The sequence below is a fragment of the Electrona antarctica genome (genome assembly GCF_951216825.1).
Source record: "Electrona antarctica genome assembly, chromosome: 21".
NCBI lineage: Eukaryota > Metazoa > Chordata > Actinopteri > Myctophiformes > Myctophidae > Electrona > Electrona antarctica.
Window position 1 is genome coordinate 8,107,276 of NC_136802.1, and position 22,049 is coordinate 8,129,324.

Genomic DNA, 22,049 nt, shown 5'->3' on the forward strand with positions numbered 1-22,049 from the left:
TGGGTATTTTCTGTTTATCCTAAATGAAATCAAGTGTCTTACAGCATCTTTAATAGTAGCCTAGAGAGCGGTCTTTCCCAATACATTTTCTTCAGGTTCCCAGTTTGATCTGCATTAGGCCACAGACCCCCGTCCGTTAAAGTAAAATTCTCAGTCAATGTAACCGAGTCTGAGTGTACAAATCGAACCAATTTGTTCCCAACTATCAATCATTTAGTTACGGACAGAAAAGGGACTCCCTGAAAACAAAGTATTACATTGTGGGTTTGAGCTGACAGTCCCTTTTTGATGTCAAACAAGTCACTTTAATAGAAGTGGCAGATGCCCAAAACAAATACATATAGGCCTATATAATGTTTTTAGAGGCATGCCATGTGGTCTACCTGCACAGCCTTTGTGATCTACTGGTAGATCGTGATCTACCTACTGGGGCCCCCTGCTTTATAGAGATCATGAAAGCACAGGGGTGACCACAGAGCCACAGACAGAGATTAAGTTCATTTTAGGTGAATGGAAAAGCACCAAGTACCTTAAAATGACCGTAAACACAATTAACAGATACTGATGATGCACTATATATGATACAATTCTACAGGTGTGGGTGAAGGACACTCAAAAACAGATTATCATAGCTGGCATAGTCTTGTGACGTGAGCCAGGTCAGGGTGTGCCCGCCTCCCACAATTTTCAAATGCTTCTGTCAAGATTGTGGAATAGTTGTCTGGCTAGTTGGCACAAAAAGAAACTGTGGGGTTTGTAACTTTGTATCATTAGGGGTGTAACGATACATTAACAGTGATACAATACGTATCACGATACATGGTTGACGATACGATACATGGATGATATTGGTTAATTCTGGTGATACGATAGGAATCAAAGATTTAAAACCGATACAACTATTTAGCAAAAACATGAAATGTGGCTAGAGCAGTTTTTGTTAAGGGAAACATTTATTATGGATATAAAGTAAACAGTGATTACCTAGCAAATACATGGACATTATATTTGAACACATCATGGACAAACCCACACATATTTATTGATCAAGTGTAGCGATATGGAATGGAAAAGTAATTAAACCACTTTTTTCTTCTCAATTTGCTAAATACAAAGCACAAGTGCCTAGATATTTATTAAATATATATTGTCTAAACATGAATCTACATTCAAGTCTTAGACACATCATTGACATTAACATCACATGAAAATTCAATAGCTCTCACAAGGAGATGGCACATATAATTGCAAATCTTGTTTATACAAAACGTTATGCAACAAAATATCCACACAACACACGTGACAATATCGATCTCTTGCTAAAGTAGAAATATATCTTAAAAATCAACAACTGTCTGTCAGCAAGGTTAGGTTTACAAATAGACAATACAACTCAAGGTTGTAGTTAATATAACCTGCTGCCACCTGCATTCTATAGTTCTAAATAAGTGGCAAAGGCAAGGGAATTCTATCCTTCTGCACCATGACAGACAGCTGAAGTGAACACCCCCCCCTCACTCATAATTGAGCTGGAATTCAATGCTCCCTCCCCCTCGCTGCCCTCATTTACCCAAGTCACTCACACCACCTTATGGATTCAAAATGAACACACTTGATGCAAGGCAGTGTTGATTGTGACTGACAGCAATCTTTGATTTACTTTTAGTCAGTCTTTTGAAAAGAATTCCATTTAGTTTTAGTCTCATTTTAGTCATCTGAAATGAATTTTTAGTCTACTTTTAGTTTACTAAATAGCATACAATTTTAGTCTACTAAAGAGTTAATTTAGTCAACTAAAATGTAGGCTGTATTAGCGGGCCACGATGGCTGCATGCCGAACACAACGCATCGCTTGGAGATCAGATATTTTCGGAACATGACACCTGCTGCGTGCAACCAAACTTTACTCATCTTTTAGTTCAACTGGATCTCTTCTGCCTAGTCCCTCCTTAACATTTTAGTCTATTTTTATTTGTTGAAGAAATTCACAATATATTTAGTCATAGTTTTAGTCATCATAGCTTAGTTTTTATTTAGTTTTTATGAAGTGTTCATTAGTGGAAAAAACTAAAGTTATTTTTCTACAGTTCTTTTTATCATTTCATTTTGCGAATTCACTGACCTTCACCCGCATAGTTCAAACTAGAGGTCACCAAATATGGATTTGTCGTGGTCAACAGCAATTACAATATTTGGGAGAACTGGACGGCTGACAAACCAATATCAACTTGATTTTTATTTTCTCTCTGAAAGATGAAATTAACATAAACATTACCCTAAAAGGTGCTTAATTTCACTGTGCCTATATCATTCCAGTCAGTCATGTTTGTTTACCCTATTTTACATTTCAAACGCTTTAAGCACTATTGAAGTAGCCTCGCGTTGCGATACTAATATACCACTGGTTTAGTGTGGCTGCGCCAGGCTACTATTGAAGAGTAGTGCTTGAAATTGTATTGTTTATGCATTAAAATATATACCGTATTAATTACACTGTGTGCATGATCAATTTTGAAACAAACAAAAACACATTTGATTTTAAAACCCACCATATTGGCATCCATAGCAGATTCCAATAGGGAACAAATGGAAAATATTGGCAAGATACTGTACATCGGACGACCTCTAGTTCAAACCATAGCATAGTAGAGTATATACTTCTGATCGTGGGATCAAAGTATATACACTTTGGTTTGAATGGTTATGATTTAGTGCTTTTGAAATAGTACACAAAGGCAAGCTGAGTGTGTGACCAAATTCATGTCACTGTATCAGAGCTAAAGCATTATGGAAAATAAGGCCACTTTTCTTTGGTCATTTCTTCATCTATCTCTACCTCTACTCTTCTTCCTCAGTGGCAATCCCTCTTGATCTCCTTCAGTGTTCCTCTCCCTGTCATTCTCCCTCTTCATCCTCCCACCTGGTCCAATCCAGGATTTATGTTCAAGTACATACAAATATAGGTCTATTTTGATCTAATGATTAAAACATTACCAACATAAACAAACCTGAATACAGCCCCAACAAATATGGTTCTGTTGACCATCTATCAATCACCTGGAGAATAAAAACAAGTCTCCAAGCACTGCTATATTCTATCATTGGTGATGGAGATTTGTTTATGTGTGTATCACTGACTGGTCTTTTTAAGTGTTTAATGTGACATTTTCAGCCACAAATGCCAAGGAATCTTCGACAGACAAGACGCTGGTCTCCCGGTGTTCAGAGGTTCGCTGAGGGCGTCTCCGTGCTGGCCTTGCTCCGACCCGTCCCAGCTATGGGTCGGTCCCGCTCCTCCCACAGCGTTACTCCGTCACAGGCACAGATCTGCTTGGGGTTCTGGAAAAGGCCCGCCGAGCGAGCGATGATCCCACAGGCTAGTCTGTGGACAGAGAGAGCAAGTATGACTGAGTGCCCTAACCCAAACCCAATGAAGTGTGGGTCACTGAAAGAATAAGGTTGCGAATACAAGCGGCCAAAATGAGTTTTCTTCGACAGGTGGCTGCCATCGCCCTTAGAGATAGGGTGAGAAGTTCAGTCACGTGAGAGAGACTTAGAATCCCCCAGGAGGAAGTCACTAATGTTGCTCTCGAGAAGGTCTGGAGCTCTCTGGTGGAGCTGTTGTCACTGCGACCCGACTACAAATACGGTAAGTGGTTGAAGATGGATGGATGGATGAAACTTGTCTTTCTTTTACCAAAATCAAATAAAATCTATATACCTCGTTGACCACCGGTCAACAAGGGGTCTATACTTGGCCTCTTTTCCCAGAGTCTAAACAAAATGTATTTGCCAGAACTACTATAGATCTACAAGCTCGCAATGGTTTTGTTCTCATGCTTATATAATGTTTGATTTCTTACTCTCTGCTCTCTCCCTTCTGGAACTAAAATGATGGAGCTTATGCTAAAACAAACCTGTAAACCAGTGATGTGACAATACTTTGATTCTGATTAGCCAAATGGATACATGATTTCTAAACAGCACACCTAGGGAGACCGCAAATCGGATTCCAATCTGGATGTGGTACAGATCTGATTCAGGCTGGATTTGGCTGCCATAAATGGGGCCTTAACATTTATTTTGAAATTTCACTAGAGGATACTAATAATAAAATAAGTCTAGCCTCGGAAACCCAAAATCAGTCTGAACATACAGTCAGGCCAAAATATTGGATTTGGCTGGATTTTACTGTAAATGGGGCATTCGAAATCCATGCCAGGTTGTGCTTATAACCACCCCGGGCAGGCATAGTTTTACTGAGGTTAGGGTTAAGGTTAGGTTTACGTATATTTTTTACTGAGGTTAGGTTTAGGCTGTCAATCACAACATCCTTGCACAACCCGGATACGTTTTGGAATGGTTTACACTTGGCTTTCTGTGGCACAGCTCCTCTACCATAGACTCACCTTTCCCCAGAGTTTCCAGTCTGCTTAGAGAGGGGATGATTGCCTCGACCCAGATCATCTTCACCAGAATCCACCACTAGCGATCGACCGATAACATCCCATACCTGCAGGACGGAGGCAAGACAGGTGAAGAAACTGTCAAGCTGTCAAGCATTGCTTGCATAACTGTACTTGCTGTACTGTTTGCAATTGTTAAAGTAATCAATCAATAAATATATTTATAATTATATAATTTAACATGGTCAGCTGATCTGACCAGACATGGGTCAAGCCAACAGCATTTTCAGATGACTCGATAATTGGCGATAATTTTAATCTATAGAGAGGAGCAGATGGTGAGTTTTTTAGCAGGTCAATTCAGGCACCCAGCTGGTGTTCCAAGCAGGTAAAAAACAAATTAACACTTTGAGAAAGAGCTATGTTAATGCATTCTACAATCACACTCCCCCCCTTCCCCCATACATCTTTGTAATGGAAGTTCTTTGTCCTTCACGAACAATGGCTAAAGAGCATTTATCTATAATAAAAAGGCTACTTTCTGTCAGGCAAAGATGTGTTCCAAACCACACTGCGTGCAGCAATCTCTCTCGTCTCTGCCAGGCCGAAGCATGGCAGAGATTTGCACGCTTTTCCGCCAGTCTGTCCGTACGGCCCTCGTGCCCCGAATCTTTCAGATCGGACTGTTATAGCGACACCAGGAGGTCGACTTTTGCAAAACACAATACTCCTACAGATTTTGTCCGAACATCACGCAAATCGGTATACAGCATCGCATCTCTAGTCATTAAACAAAATGGCTATTTCAGGTTTTTCATATTCCATCCTGATTGCATGTCTATTGGCTAATGGCTAAGATTGGCTGAATGAGTGCTCCGTTTTGAACAGAATGCCTCAAATGATGAACGCAGCATGCAATTTTCGTGAACCTTTGCACGCACATCGGATAAGGCACTATATAATTGATTGATTGATTGATTCTTTATTTAATTGTCATGCTTCCGAAGAAGCCCAGCTCATATGGACTCACAGGATACCTTTTACAGTTCTACCTGAGTTTGGCTTTCCGCCCCTTCTAAATGCACCATTTACCATTTATTTTAAAAAAAAACCTCTCTCAGCAACACCACACATAATCACATCACAGATCACGCTCTTAGACAGTGTGTGTCTATATCTGTTTTACCTTTAGCTGAGAGTCTTCTAGTCTAAATGCAGCTCTGCCATCCAGTCCAGCAACAACATTCCCCAGGTCACCTACATGCTGGAAGATAAACACACAGCAATTAAGAGATATCCCATCTGCACCAGGTATGTTGGCTTTGGTGGTTTATTTATTATTTATATGCTGTAGGAGTCACAGTGTGTACATTATTGTCTTGTAATGTATTGTATTCATGTATGCTGCAGTGCAGGTCTTGTGTGTCCAAGACAAATTCTTCCTCTGGAGACAAAAGAAAGTACTCTTGAACCTTGAAGAGGTTCATGCCCGACAGCAACAATTTAAGGATCCGTTTTAGTGAGTCTGGGAGTTTCACACATTGAAATAGAACACGCGCTACGTTGCAGTCACAGATGTATTGAAAAACATGTCATTCTTTCTTTGGTACAGTACATGCCGTACCAATGTTTATGCAAGTGAAGTAATGTGTAAATGTCATGAAGTACACGTCTAGTATTGAGATACACACACACCACACACACACACACACACACACACCTAATCAGAAAACATCCTGTGTACAACAATAGAATCCAATGAAATGCACGCAATGAGTTATAACAGTAAACAAATTAAGTAGATGTGCTACATAAAAAATAATATATATATATATATATATATATATATATATATATATATATATATATAATAATGGTAATAAATAAAATAGGGAAGAAAGAAACAAAAATGCACTTCCGTGGCCATAAATATTATAAACACACAGTTACCTAACCTAGATAAGATAAGATCTTTATTGTCACTGTATGAGACATACAACGAAATTTTGCATCCATAACACATAGCAGTATCAAGAGAGAGGGAAAAAGTTTCAGTTAAACCTGTTTAACCTGTATATGCACCTGTTTGAGGTACTTATGTATTATGAATGATCATCAATAGAGAAGAGAGGCAGACATCTCCCCTTGGGTGTATTGTACGTATATTGTCTTGTTTTGTTTTCGGTTGTATGTATTCAATGTATTCAATTGTCAGTCGTTTTGTTTTCATGTACGTTTGATTAAAATTCAATAAAACGTAAATTGGGGGAAAAAAAGAGAGGGAAAAAAATCACACCCGTGTGAAGTGAGTGGTGCAACTCCGTGTGGGGGTACCCCCCGGGGACAGTTCCAGAACCACAGAACGCACCCAGGGTGCTGGCCCGATTCCGGCGAGCCGCCCCGCGTCCGAAATGGTTGAGAAATGACAGAGTTAAGGTGGTTGCACACCGGCCGCGTTTTTCGGAAAATCGATGGAGAAACGCATTATAAAAATCCGAATTCGCGCCCGGTGTGTGGAGACCTTTACCGTGTGGGGATCCCTCTACTGTACCCTGTACTGTACTGTCAATGTACTGGCACACCCGAAATCACCATATATACAGTTAATATGTGCGTTTGTGTTTGTGTGTGTGTTAGGTTGCGTACAGGTGGTGAAAAACAACCATGCTGTTTTCCAGCTCAGACGCACCCACCCGCCCAGCCAGCCAGCCACCCACCCAGCCACCCAGCCAGCCACCCACACAGCTCTGTAAGGGAGGGGTTGCACCACTCAAAAAAAGGACAAAGAAAGAAACACTGATGGGGCAACTCTTCATGGAATAAAACGGTTAGTCCGTCATAGTCCAGTCAAGTCATCTCAATCCATTAATAAGAGCACTATAATGCACCATTAAAATAATAAGTAGATAAAATAAGGGGGACCACACAATCACAAGATTAAATAGGGGGGACCACGGGGGATTATATTATATACTATTGCACTTGCCCATGGTCTATATTGCACTTGCCACCTAAGTAGTATTCTATTGACTATTTACTAACGTTTTACAAAGGAAAACCAGCTGAGCTGTGCTTACACACAACAGCTGGGAAAAAGAAGGGGGGGAAAGCCAAACTCAGGTAGGCCACCAGGTTACAGTCATTTGAAAAATGTGACAGGCCAATACCTCGAGTGCATCATGGTTAGTCCTTGGGTTGTATAGACAATAGGAAAAATAAAATAAAAATAATAAAATAAAAAATGGAGATGGAGAAAAGGAAAAAAAAAAGAAAATTGCAGAGAAAGCATCCTGCCATGTCCATGAACAACCAGTCAGTGTAGCCCACCAATATAAAAAACATTGAGGAAAAAAAGTGACAAAGCTCTGAAAAAACAGACACTGTTGACATTTGTTGAGTCTCCTCCAATGGCCCACATGGTCCCTCTCTCCCTCAGCCAAGCGAAAATGACCGTAGCAATCTGCTTTGCATGGGACTACTCTTTAGTTGCTGCCTCTGGGGTAAAATGGAACAGATTTGCTGCCAGGCTCACTGGCAAGTGGCAACCCTGTAGTATTCTACCCTCATCCTTGCATGAAAGGATTGGTCACTGCCTGTGCCCTGACTGCCCTCAGCTTCCATCATTAATGGTCAATCTGCCCATCAAAAGGATGCAGGTGTCCAGCCCTTCTCCCGGCACTTCCCCCAGCTCTCTCATCAACCTCTCCTGTGCTCATGACTTTGTTCTCATCATCCAGAGCTGTAGAGCTGCAGTTACAATTGCTGCAGGTTGGCCTGAGCGAATCAATCGCAAATTAATACAAAATTACAATAATGCAAATGGATGTAGGTTAGGTTGATCAGAATTGAAAAAAATTCTTCAGATTTGTGTTATACACACAAAAATCTGTTATTTGAGTATTAGTTTTTTTATAAAAGCCTCCCAACTTAATTTCTTTCTTCCAGAAGAAAATAGCAAATTAATCAAAAATGTACAATAATCAACTGCAAATTGATGTAGGTTAGATTTTATCAGAATTTTAAAATATCTTCAGATTTGTGTTATATACACACACAAACCAAAACCTGTTATTTTGAACAGGAATGATTTATAAAAAGCATCCCAAATACATTTTTCTTCCAGAACAAAATCGCAAATTAATCAAAATGTGTACAATAATCAAATGCAAATTGTGTAGGTTAGGTTTTATCAGAATTTAAAAAAAACTTTAACACCCAAGGCGTTTCATTTTCCAAAAAAAAAAAAAGTACGGCCCGCCCTATCACCTCTTCCACACTTGTATCCACGGTGACCATCTTTTCATCCAGGAAACGACTGGCTCAGGCTGCCTCGGGTATATTGTGGCTTGCTCCACGGCCACACGAAGACCAGTCTGCCTGACTGCACGCCAAAATTAAAATTCCAGCAATTTATGTTCCGACATCTTGACCCGAAACTCAGCTTGTAGTAGCTTTTTGCGCAACTCGTTGTAGCCATCTTGCAGTGATTTGCAGACAGCTTCCTGAGCTACCAGTTGATCATCAGTGCCTGGACAGTGTGGACACGGCTTCTTCACGCACCTTCTGCACACATCTTTCTGCCTGTCATTTAACTGCTTGGACGCCAGGGGGGCGGTAGGTGGCGAGTGCCAGCTACATAGCTACATGTGCAACATGAGCAAAGAAGAGGTCTTGTTGTGGCTGAAAGGGAAACTACTCAAACCCCCAGCTCTGCTGAGGCTCACAGAGGCCTACTAGCGATGCGATCATTGTTTATTAGCGGGAGCTTGAATGAATGTTATTAGGCTCCGATCATGCGTACTTCATCTCATTATGAGCCATGATGTCAATAAAGACAGCGTGCAGACGTACGTGCAGGCGTACACGCGGGGATTTCGGCTGTTTCTTATGGACGCTAGCGGTGGCTAGCAACGGAGCTAAAATAAGTTAACTCATATTTTTTTAAACTCTGGATTAACGCTAATTCATCAAATCTCGGGATCTCGTCCTGGCTAGCTATGCAAAGGTAAATGAATACTTTCAGCGCCACTGCCGCACATCTAGGTCAATTGAAGCCTATTTTGAGACACTACGCTTACAGACAGTTGATTAATGGCAATTGCGCTTTTATAGTGCATTCGATCGATCGAGCCATAATGCTACTTACGTTAGCCGGTTAGCTAGCTATGTTGTTAAGACAGCACTGGATCGCCCATCTTAGATCGTCGTCGCCATAATAATCCATTCTATCAGTTTCTATTAAATCGCCTGTATCTCCGAGGGTGCTTGAATGGCACATAGAGTGGCAAATCGAGTGGCAAAGCAACATGCAAAGTGAGTTTAACATTGTTTAATGTTGTTTAATGCAATCAGATGTGTGGATGTATGGGCTGTCAAGGCCAGAAAGTAGTTTTTTACCACTCAGTAGGCCTTCCTGCATAACTTCCGGGTTTGATGATGATGTCACGCGCATACTCTCTTTTCCTTGTCCCAGATGGCATTTTGGTCAAAACAATGTTTCCTTGACGGCACAGAGCCGGCGATGAGGAGCCCTCCAGTGCCCCGGTTTGGATTCATATTGTAAACAAGGCCTGTCCAGGCTCCGTTCAGCGTCCTAGGTTAATACTACTTCCGGTAGACTGGAAATGTGGCTTTTCAAAATAAGAGCTCGACTGGAAAAAATGCTGGCGTGAATTAGATCCTAATTTTTCAATAAATGCTAGCGCTGTAAGGGTTAATCTCGTTATCTCTGGCATGGCTACATTGGAGTTAAGGCGAGTGTTGAGCATAAAAAGTTGTGTTAATAACTTTTAAACTAGTAGATGGAGCATTGTAGCAGGGCCTCTCGGAAACACAGCTTACCCTGTCGCTCGCTGACCACGCCCTACTTTTGTTTTATAAGCAGAGGCCAAAGGGTGCTTCCTTGGTCTTCCCCTCTTTCTAAGTGGCCCTTTGGAGCGTTTGGTTCTCGCCTCCAGCTTGCGCTTCCTCTGCCTACCCCTTCCCTTTGCTTGAACAAGTTTGTTGAGGGAGCCTTTGGGTCGACCTCTCTTCTTAGGACTGGCTTCCGACCCCTCTTGATTACTGGACCTGGATCCTTTGGGTCTCCCACGCCCCCTTCGAGGTGAGTCGAGTTCGTTGCGTTTCTTTGCACTCACTCTTTTTCGCTCCAGTGATCCTGTGGCCCCGTCATTGGAAATGACCGAGCCCAACACCGTTAGATCTCCCGTTTTAGGTGTCACAGGACTGCTGTTGGACATGTCCAACCCCGATACTGTGGCCCCGTCGTTGGAAATGACAGAGCCCAACTCTGATAGGTCTCCTGATACTGTGGCACCGTCGTTGGAAATGACCGAGCCCAACTCTGATAGATCTCCTGATACTGTGGCCCCGTCATTGGAAATGACCGAACCCAACTCTGATAGATCTCCTGATACTGTGGCCCCGTCATTGGAAATGACCGAACCCAACTCTGATAGGTCTCCTGATACTGTGGCCCCGTCATTGGAAATGACCGATCCCAACTCTGATAGATCTCCTGTCACGGGACTGCTGTTGGACATGATGTCCAACCCCGACTCCCCCTCTCCGCTTCCAGCGTCTTGTCCTCCCTCTGCCATTGATATTTCATCTTCCCTCCCGATATTTTGCTCCAGGGATACTGTGGCCCCGTCATTGGAAACGACCGAACCCAACTCTGATAGATTCACACGTTCGACACACACCTGTAGTTGTTGTTTGCACATGTCTGGATCTCCCGTTTTGAGTGGCAAGGGACTGCTATTGGACACGTCAACACGGGACTCCCCCTCTGCGCTTCCAGCGTCTTGAGGGAGGACCTCTGCCATTGATATTTCGTCCTCCATGATTTCCCCTCCTTCACACAGGCACACTTTTGGCTTTGAAATGCGGTTATGGTTGCACCTCCTGAATTATTTTGTTGTGATCACAATTTTCCTCCTTTTTTGTATGAGCAATCGTTTCCGGCTGGCCGTAACGTTTCGCAGGTATTGTGTTGTGTGTTAAACTATCTATTACGGAATCACACTTTAATCACGATGAAAGGAGAATGCAGGCAGCTTTTATCATTTATTCCTGGTGTATTGATGACATCATATCGATGAGGTCGGTCATGTACCAAATTTGGGCTCAGTTTCAGCTAGATCAGAGACAGAGCCCCTTCGAATAACATTAGTAGAAAATTAAAGATAAATCTATCTAAATTCTAAACTAATAATTTTAGTAAAACAAATATATATTTGTAGATTTGACCGTACCCGTTCAGAGTCATTGGGTCCTCCATGTTGTCTCTCAGATGGGTTGTAGTGCTCTCCACAGCTGTACAAAGAAAGACACACGAGGCTTCATAATCATATTCACGCTTTTCTTTCTTCCTCCATTTAATCAAATCCCAGCCACTATTCTACACCATGGACGCTATAGGCATGATGATCCTGCCTGTTAACACATTGCAACCAAAACCTGTTTTCCGTAAATTTCCAAGTAGTCACAGAATATTGATCTCCATTATGATCGATCGTCCGATCGTTGATAAAGCACGGAGGCTTTCCCTGTCCTTCCAAATGGAACCAAGGTGGGGGTGCCTGGCATATCTTTTCAAATGGGGGTCCGTGGGCTGATAAGTGTCAATTTGGAAAAGGTTTTAAGACCCACCGAGTGACGCAGCGCAGTCTGTGTCCTACCTCCTCCTACCTGAGGCAGTCCAGTGTGAGGTCTCCCAGCGTGTGCACGTGCAGGCCGTGCGCTCCGGGCGCCAGGCCGTCGATGGTCCCGTCGATCACGCAGCGGTCCTGGGACAGCTGGACGAACCGCACCACGCCCTGCACCTGACCCACGCCCGCCAGCATGGCCACGGCCGCACCCAGGTCTGGACAATGTGAACAGATAGAGATATACGGTAGGTGCATATACTGTGTTAGAATTATCACTTAATTTACTAGAAGTCTACACAATTAACACAATCAGCGCCGAGATTTCTTTCAAAATAGAAGCTCGGGGTGCCAGGAAGATATGGCCGCTTTTACTCTGTAAAGCCCCCCCCCTTCTGTTCCGGAAAAAAACCGGGAGACATATTTTTGCTTGCTTACCTCGCTATCATATTTTGAATGAGAGGCATGTCAGAAGTCAGAAATGAAGAGCTTAGTTTATCCATCTGGTCAAAACCACGGAGAGCTCCCTAGATATGAGGCATTCTTTCTGATCGTATACAGGGAAGTGAACGACAACGCGAAGAGCAAGGAGTATGGTGGCCTTGGAGTCCTGCAACGGGTCGGACACCCGCGGATACCCCGTGGGTACCAAGTTTGACGGGTGGGAACGGGCGGAAAATATACTTTCATTAAGTTAACGGGTGGGATGCAACGAAACACGGGTGGGTGACCTTTTTTAATCAGCACTGCACGATGTTATAAACAGCAGCTGAGCTGGGGGTTTTCTCAACAGTGGAGACAAGTTAAATCCGTCACATGCCCTCATAATGGCATTCTGTTTCTGCTGCATTCCGTTTCTGCTGCTGTGCTTCCCTGTGCTACTTCCTTGTTGCATAGCAGTGACATCACGGCCGAATCCTTGCTTCCTTATCGTAGCATTTCACGTGTGGAGTTTATTTTTTTATCACCAGGCTGCAGCCTGTACTGTAGCCTATATTTTCGTTCGCTCGCGCTGATGAAACACCAAGGGATTATAATGCCAACATTCAACACAAGATGTAAAGCTAACCCAGGTAATGTTGGCCTAATGCGTCACTCTGTCTAAGTCTGTCCAAGTAAATAAAGTTAAAAAGATTTACTGTGTTTGAAACAGCCTTGGATCAAGACGGTCGACTCATCAGGCTAATGTTCGAAATCATGATATAACTTTATGTTGTGATAATAAGCAGCAGTAGCCTCAGTCAACTACATGTCTTCCGTTCCGTGTGCAACACACTGCCGCCGCCGCCCACCACCACCACCACATGCGGTGTTGGATGAAATAAAGTCAATGATAGCTATCGGTGCCTGTGATACGAACGGGTAACGGGGCGGGTAACGGGTCCGTTTTTTGACCGGCGGGGCGGATCTGGTTTCGAGTTTTATATAAATCACGGGTAACGGGCGGGTTGCGGAACTGATGATTGACGGGCGGGGCGGGTGCGCGTATCGAAAATTGGACCCGTGCACGACTAGGCCTTGGAGGCCAACTCAAAAAAAGAAAAAAAAGAATTCAGATTATTTGACTCGTTTGACATCAATGAAAATGTGCTAGGACGCAACCCGTCGGTTGGATTAGTTATGACGTTCCCACACGTCGTACGGTCTAAATGGGTTAAAAAAAAGCACAGACATCATCATTTTTCGACCGCGGTCGAGATCATGGATTTCACAATGCCACGCCAGACTTTCCGGTCCTTCACAGACATACATACATACAGTACATGCACCATACTGAAGTTCCTCACCTTGCTCGGAGCCTCCGATGCCCTTCAGCACAGCCTTGCGTCCAGTGCTCTCTATCAGAGTGACCAGCTCTGCCGTGGTCAGAGTAGACTCCACCAGCACCTCCTCCTTCCCAACGTTGATGCTGATGGACTTCACTCCTGAAAGGAGAGAGACAACGGAGACAGACATGAAGGAAGCACAGAGATATCAGACAGGACGTCATGACGGCATGAAGGCACAATAATAAGACAAACTTAACCCATTTAGAGCTGACTTCGAAATAAAAAAAACGTCTTCTAAAAGTTTTCTGAAATACCTCCGTTTCTATATCAGTGGTGCTCAATATTTCATGTCAAGGATCTGAAAATATGTTGTTCCAGGGACCCCGCCAGAGGCAAAGATTTGAGTTAAAAACAGTCGCTCTGAGAGAATATATTCAAAGATTTGCACCACATTTTCACGATATTTCAAAAATAGCAGACCTACATACAAGCTCATAGCGCGGCACTCTGTGCCTCCTATACTGCATCACAGCTTGGTTATATGTGCACTCACAAATGTGCACAAGCATACACATCAGGAAGGATCAACCAAGGATTGGTCTCAATTTACAATTACAATTTAGGCATTTAGCAGACGCTCTTAATCCAGAGCGATTTACATTAAGCAATAACAAAAAGCATGGCATACATCACGTGTATAAAAAGTAGTTATCATGAATCATGCGTAAACTAAGAACGTAACAGTGGAGTATCTATGTAAACTATACATACTATACTATATAATATATTATACATGTGTACTATAAAGTGCTATGACTACATAAAGTGCAATTCTAGAGCTGTCTACGTAACAAGCTATAAGTCTGTTTAAAATACTATCTAAGTCTACATAATGTGCTATCTAAGGGGCTAGGCTAGGGCAAGTGCTACGGGCCATGGTGGAGTCTGAAGAGGTGGGTTTTCAGACTCCCGGCCAGGTCAACACACTGTGACAAAGCACTTATCATCGTCCATGCATGTAATATGACATCATGCATGCAGGAGCATAGATAGACATTTCTAGAAGCTCCCTGGCTTTCTATTCTGCACCGTCATGCTCATGTGCTTTACTGATATAATCTGACATTTTCAGCAATACATTGAACAACTAACCGATATACACAATTGTGTTTACTTTTACTATACTAGTATCTTACTCAATGATTAAGACAATGGACAATCACCAAGTTAATTCTATGTAAGCCATGTATTTGTATTTTGTTAACCCATTCTGGACGGAAACCCCATTTGGTGTTTTAAGCATTATGTTATACTTTAGCTATTGAAAAATCACAGATCTACAAGCTCATAGCGCGGCACTATCTTCTAGATCTTCTAGATCTAGAAGATATATTCTTTCAGAGCGTTTTTTAACTAAAATCTTTGCTTCTGGGAGGGTCCCTGGAACAACATATTTTCAGATGGGGGTCAGTGGCCAATTACATATATTTTTGGAGGTCCTCGTCATGAAAATATTTGAGCACCACTGACATAGAAACATGAGCTTTTCCAGAAAACTGATAGCATTTATAAGGCATTTGTAGAATCGTCCTCAGGTCTAAATGGGTTTTAAGACATCACATTAACATTCAGCCGGGTCGTCATAATACATGTATGTGTTCAGGTGGGGTCAAGTGTTATAGTTTACTGTGTGGATTACAGCTGATTCTAGCTACATAATAAGCCTATTTTCATTTAAAGGCAGAATGGTACATTCTCAGCTGGATTCGAGGCTGTCCTGTCCTGTCCTTACCCGGCTTTCCTTCCAGAGCAGATCTCACACTATTTGCACAGCCTTCACATGTCATCTGAACAGCAAACTCCAGCTGCAACACAGACAGACAGACAGACAAAGTAGGCAGAAAAATGAATCACACATTGTATTCCAACCAATTAATATTGGTTATATTGAATGCCACGGTCCATTTTAGCCTAAGATTTAGACTCTCGTAGATGTATATGTGATCGATTCTGACATGTTTCAGGACAGAATAAGACGTGATGTATGAAGAAATGAGAGCATGAACGTTAAAACGAGCAGACAGTGTTGATGATCATAATAACGGCAGTTATAACACATGAGAGAGCTTGTTTATTTATGCCACCATCAGCCCCGTGCGAACTGCCGAAGCCATGGCATGATGATAACATGAAACAACATGGAAAAATAACGTGCATTTAGCCATTTATTGGAGTTAAAACGAACCTTGGCTGCCTTGGCCGCGTCCATCATGTCGGAGTCGCTGGCAGCCGCTGCTTGTGCAACGATGACAGAGTTTATTAGACAACTTCCCACTTTTCTGCACACGGAAACAAACTTGGAGATGCGCGCCGCCATGTTTGTGAGGTCCATATATGGTGGGGTGGTCTAAGGGGGTGGTGCGTCTGCGCTTTGAACACTATACCGCCGCCTGGCGTTGCCTCGTGTCACTGCAACGAGAGAGAGCATGCAGGTTCCTTGCTCTCAGCAATGGAAAAATTGAGGGTAAGAAAAACAAAACATGTATTCATATTAGTATTCGTATTTTATTTTAGAGAACAAAAATATACATACCGGTATGCCATGGTATGTTTTGTATTTGCTTGTATGAGCTTGTAGATCTGCTATTTTGGGTGTGTGACTCCATGCAATTATTAAACTCAGGATTAGGTTATAAACATTGGTACTGTCCTAAATGTTGATGTCCTCACAAATATATTAATTAATACATTACAAACACACATGCTGCACATTCATCATACACACATGCACAAATACCCCCCCCCCCCCTCCACATAACGGCAATTCCTATATATATTTATTGATTACTGATGTATTAATAATGTAGTATTCATCTTACTTCAGATACGTTCCTATCTGATGTGTCTGACTCTGAATGTATAGTGTGGACTCGGATCCTAATGCGAGGGAAGTGAATCAATCTGATCTGATAGCGTATATGTCTTGTGAGTTTATATAATAGTAGACCTTCTGTGCAGTGTTGTTAACCCATTTTGGGCGGGAACCCCTTTTGGTGTTAGCATTATGTTATGCTTTAGCTATTGAAAAATAGCAGATCTACAAGCTCATAGCGCGCTACGAGCTTGTAGGTCTGCTATTTTTGAAAAATGACTGACGACTGACATAGAAACATAGCTTTTTCAGAAAACTGTCAGGATGTAGAAGACATTTTTAGAATCTGAGGTCAAAATTTTAAGCAGCTATCCCTCTGTAAGCAAGCAGCAGGTCAAATTCCTTGTAGGCAAGTCTGGCTGAACCAGACTACAGTTTAATTTAAACACTGGTTCATCGGGGCCTGTTCTGGGGTTGGGGTTGGGGTCAGGGACGGGCACACACATCAAAGGGGGCTTCAGCCCCTTCCCTTTTACCCGTCTGCTGAATTTGTGGTCTGGAAAGGGCATGAGTTATTTTACATTTACTATGGTGAAAGAAATGCAAATGCTACTCCTTTCCTTCCATGCCATGCCGGAAAGCAGCATTCAGGAGAATTGTTTTTTTTCCCGAAGTCTCCTGAACTTTTTTTTCTCCCTGGAAAAAGAAACGTCTGGGTTTCCGAGGCTACCTGAACTTGAACACAGTATTTTGCGTTGAACAAATTTGTTTCTAAATCCATGTCGCACACAAGGGGCCAGTGAAGCTATTCAACGTTGAAGGTCTGGGCCCTAGTGGTAGGAGGAGGGACTACAGGCGGACCCGTGGATTCATGACCGGGAAACCCTGTGCAGCTGGGCTTTAACATTGAGCGCTCGGTTGCATACGTCACCCCGGACCTCAAAGTTGAGGTCCGGAGGAGGGACTTCCGGCAGTCTTCCGGGTGCTTCAAAACACCACTGAGCAACTTCCACTGACATGAATAGCGGAGGGGGCGGAGCTTCGCGCCAGATCAGTCTCTATCCTTTTATATACTCTATGGTCGCACACCGCATCTCCAGTATAGCTAAAGAGTGCTGGGTTGCCCCCCGGAAATAGCTGATCTACAAGCCTGTAGATCTGCTATTTTCGCATTTTTTGTCCAAAAGTGCCCTCTTACAGGATTTCAGCCTCTGCCTCTCTAACACTCTGTGCACGTCCCTGGTTGGGGCAAGGACTGTCTAAAGAGGACGAGACGCGAAGACCGTACGGGCGACGCCATGTTGCTCCATGGAAGGAAAGAAACATGCGCAGTTGAGACCAGGAAGTTGTACATGCCCAAATTTGTGCATGTACAACTTCCTGGTCTCAACTGCGCATGTTTCTTTCCTTTCATGGAGCAACATGGAGCAACATGGCGTCGCCCGTACGGTCTTCGCGTTACGTCCTCTTTAGACAGTCCTTGGGTTGGGGGTTTGGTTGCTTGCGTCTGACCCAATCAAAAGTTAGCATTTTTTGGGGGCGCCCGCTGGCCGTGTGGTCCAGGGCAGGCGCATCATGCCACATATAGGCTCTGGCCTGACAGCGTGCCGTGTGTTCGAGTCCCATTCATGATGACCTTTGCTGCGTGTCTCTCCCCTTCTCTCTCTCCCTCTTTCCTATCTTCACTTGAAACTATCGATAAACGCAGAAAAGCCAAAAACAAATCTTGAAAAAAAAAAGAAAGTTAGCATTTTTAGAGAACTTTAGACCAACCTTAACATCACCGTTTTCCATCAGTGCTGTTAACCGACAAGGTTCTGATAGAAATTGGGTTACTGTTGGTCAAAGAAGGATAAGATTATAGATAGATGGATAGATATGTGGCTCAGGAGGTATAGCAGAGCAGGTCGTCCAATGATCCCAGGGTCGATTCCCGGCTCCTCCTGTCCACATGTCAAAGTGTCCTTGGGCAAGACACTGAACCCTACATTGCCTCCAATGAGTCGGTGGGTGTGAGCTCGCCACCATTGGTGTGTGAATGTGGGAAGTGAGGACGCTGGCGTCGACTGTTCGCCGCTTCACCTCCCGCATCGCTCTGCGGTGCATGCAGGGACCCATATATACATTAGTCCTGCCCACCCTAGTGGGGCAGGCCAGAACCGGCCCTGACAGGTCTCAAACCTTTTCATGTCATGGACCCCAAAATTGATATGGATTTGGCGGCGGACCCCCATCCGAACACGTTTTGTGCCAGCCTGCCATGCAGGGACACCCAGAACAGAAGACATTTTTAAATTATTCAAAACGTTCCAATATGTTCAAGATGTTTCTCTGTGTGTGCGCGTGTGCGTACGTGTGTGCGTGTGCGTGTGCGTGCACGTGCGCGTGTGCGTGTGCGTGTGTGTGTGTGCATGGGTGTGTGTGTGTGTACTGTGCACTACTAGTGTACAGTATAGGAGATTGTACCTTATGGATGAAAGCAAATCCACTATCAAGATTGAGGCCATTAGTCATAATTGCTTTCCATCTGCCTGGCTGCATGGTTGGAGCATTCCATTTCATTATCTATAGATTAACTTCACCGGCTTGATCTGTAGAGTCAAATACTGTAGTTTATATACCGTACAACCTCTAAAGCTGACAACACACGTGCAGTTACTGCAGTTCTGAAAGGGTCGGTGTGTGTGTGTGTGTGTGTGTGTGTGTGTGTGTGTGTGTGTGTGTGTGTGTGTGTGTGTGCGTGTGTGTGCGTGTGCGTGCGTGTGTGCGTGTGCGTGTGTGTGGCGAGAGTAATCCCTTTGTACAAAAAAAGGAAACAAATTGGCACATGGCAACTATCGCCCTGTTTTCATCCTTTGTTCCATCCCAAAGGTCATAGAGAGATTAATTCACAAACAGATCAGTATAGTTACCTTGAAGAAGGAAAACTGCTGAACTGTGAATTCCAATCTGGCGTCAGAACATTCCACTCCATTGACACCTGCCTGCATTGACTGTATTTGACCGACTACATCAAACACAAGGTAGCCTCGAGGGCAAATACTGCATGGTCATGCTGGACCTCCAAAAGGCATTTAATAGGGCTGTGAATCTTTGGGTGTCTACAATACAATACAGCTGTGACTACAGTAACTTGAAAATATTGTACTTTTTCTTTTAGAAACTATTTTGATGACACACCCGTGTGAACTGAGTGGTGCAACTACACATTTATTGTTATCTGGTTCACTCTGGACGTGATGTCGGTGATGTCAGTGACGTCACATACTAACCATAGCAACCATGCTCACGCATACAGGCACAAACACACACGGGTACTAACAAAGCCAGTTGTTGGAGTGGTTTGCACCACTCAAAAATATGTTTAGTGTTCTAGGGTTAACACTGTCAATCATTCAATTCTACTAAATAAGCTGCTGAAGGCGATTGGTTTTTGAGTGGTGCAAACCACTCCAACAACTGGCTTTGTACCCGTGTACCCGTGTTTGTTCGTACCAAAAAAACGAGCATGGTTGCTATGGTTAGTATGTGACGTCACGTAGTTGCACCACTCAGTTCACACGGGTGTGATTTTTTGATAACACGTCTCAGAAATCTGTGAACTGGATGAAATCCTACCTTCAGGAAAGAGAACAAGTAGTTGATGCAGAGAGTGTTGGAGAGGCAGGGGGTGAAATCCCGTAAGAGGGCACTTTTGGACAAAAATAGCGAAAATAGCAGATCTACAATAGCGATCAGCTATAGATCAGCTTGTAGATCAGCTATTTTCGGGGCGCAACCCAGCACTCTTTAGCTAGTGGAGATGCGGTGTGTATACCACATGGATTTCTAAACAAATTTGTTCAGCGCAAAATGCTGTGTTCAAGTTCAGGAGACTTCGGAAATAAACGCAACTCTCCTGAATGCTGCCTTCCAGTTCCAGCATGGCATGGAAAGGAGTGGCATTTGCATTTCTTTTACCACAATAAATGCTGCATTCGTGGTCTGGAGAGGGCAGTTGTTTTACAGATGGGTAAAAGGGTAGGGGCTGAAGCCCCCTTTGATGTCTATGTGTGTGTGCACATCCCTGAGTTGATGTCAATGGAACCCTTTCTGCCCTCGTCCCTCCCATACAGTGAGCGGTGGGGTTCCCATTACTGCTCAGTCTGTACATTAACGACATGAAAGCAGCTTGTATAACAGCAATTTGTTCTTGTTCGCTGATGACACGGCACTCCTGGTCTCGGGCGGGCGAAGACAAAATGCTAATTGAGGAACCCCTCAGTTCTGAACTCTGCAAAATCGATCCGTACTTGGCTTTCTGATAACTGTGTAAGTGTCATTTACACACCGCAGTAATTCAGGTAAAACTTAATCCATTCTTTGGGTCCAAACCTAGTATACCAGCAGTAATGTAAATGCAAATGATTTCAAGGTCAGAGTTGACGATATATAGCAATCAAGTAATTTACTTTTTTGAGTGGTGCAACCACTCCCTTACGGAGCTACATATGTGTGTGTGTGGGTGGCTGGCTGGCTGGCTGGGTGGCTGGCTGGGTGCATGGGTGGGTGCGTCTGAGCACGAAAACAGCATAGTTGTTTTTCACCACCTGTGCGCAACCTAACTCACACACAAACACACACGCACATATTAACTGGTGATTTCGGGTGTGCCAGTACAGTACAGTGACAGTACAGTACAGTACAGTACAGTAAAGTAGAGGGTACAGTAGAGGGTCCGTCCGTCCGTCCGTCCGTCCCCCCCCCCCCCCCCCCCTCCCGGGGACCCCCACATGGAGTTGCACCACTCACTTCACACAGGTGTGATTTTTTAAATGACAGGCGAAAAATGGCATCAAAAGAGATCAAGAAAGTCAATCAAAGAACAGGGCTTATGGATAGGATTTCCTCTTATCAATAATATGTCAACAGACATGCTCTCAGGAATGTCATTTTGACTACAGTACAGTATGCTTGCACCTCTTGGTTCTCCAACATCTCAATGTCACTAAAAACTAAGCTTCCGTTTAGACCTCCCAAAACAAAACATGTCGGCCTTAAGTCCAGTTTGGGATGGCTCAGGGTAGAAGACAGTAAGTAAGTAGCCTTGCCGAGCCATGAGGCCCATAGGGCAGGAGCCTATCTCCTGTTTCTGTAGCGTGAGGCAGCTTGATGTACAAGTACACCCCCTAGACATAACGAGTATGTTGCAGGGACTTTCCCCCAATCCAACCCTTGATGCTGAGTGTCAAGCAGGGAGGCACTGGGTCCCATTTTTAGAGTCTTTGGTATGACCCGGCCAGGGATCGAACCCCAACCTCCCAGTCTCAGGGCGGACACTCTAACCACAAGCCCACTGAGCTGGTGTAGAAGA

The 22,049-nt window shown here is 43.6% G+C and overlaps 1 protein-coding gene across 1 annotated transcript in view; it reads right to left on the bottom strand.

The window, feature by feature from the left end:
• Positions 1-1,022: 1,022 nt before the first annotated feature.
• Positions 1,023-22,049, bottom strand: part of ccs (copper chaperone for superoxide dismutase) — a 109,797-nt gene continuing 88,770 nt past the window's right edge. Inside the window, exons 2-9 of the mRNA XM_079491522.1 lie at positions 16,070-16,326; positions 15,617-15,689; positions 13,843-13,980; positions 12,099-12,273; positions 11,663-11,723; positions 5,593-5,670; positions 4,410-4,513; positions 1,023-3,382 (exon numbers count right to left, since the gene is read on the bottom strand). Of these exons, the coding sequence (XP_079347648.1) occupies positions 3,223-3,382; positions 4,410-4,513; positions 5,593-5,670; positions 11,663-11,723; positions 12,099-12,273; positions 13,843-13,980; positions 15,617-15,689; positions 16,070-16,216 (936 nt within the window). The 5' untranslated portion in view covers positions 16,217-16,326 and the 3' untranslated portion in view covers positions 1,023-3,222. The remainder of the gene's footprint in view (positions 3,383-4,409; positions 4,514-5,592; positions 5,671-11,662; positions 11,724-12,098; positions 12,274-13,842; positions 13,981-15,616; positions 15,690-16,069; positions 16,327-22,049) is intronic.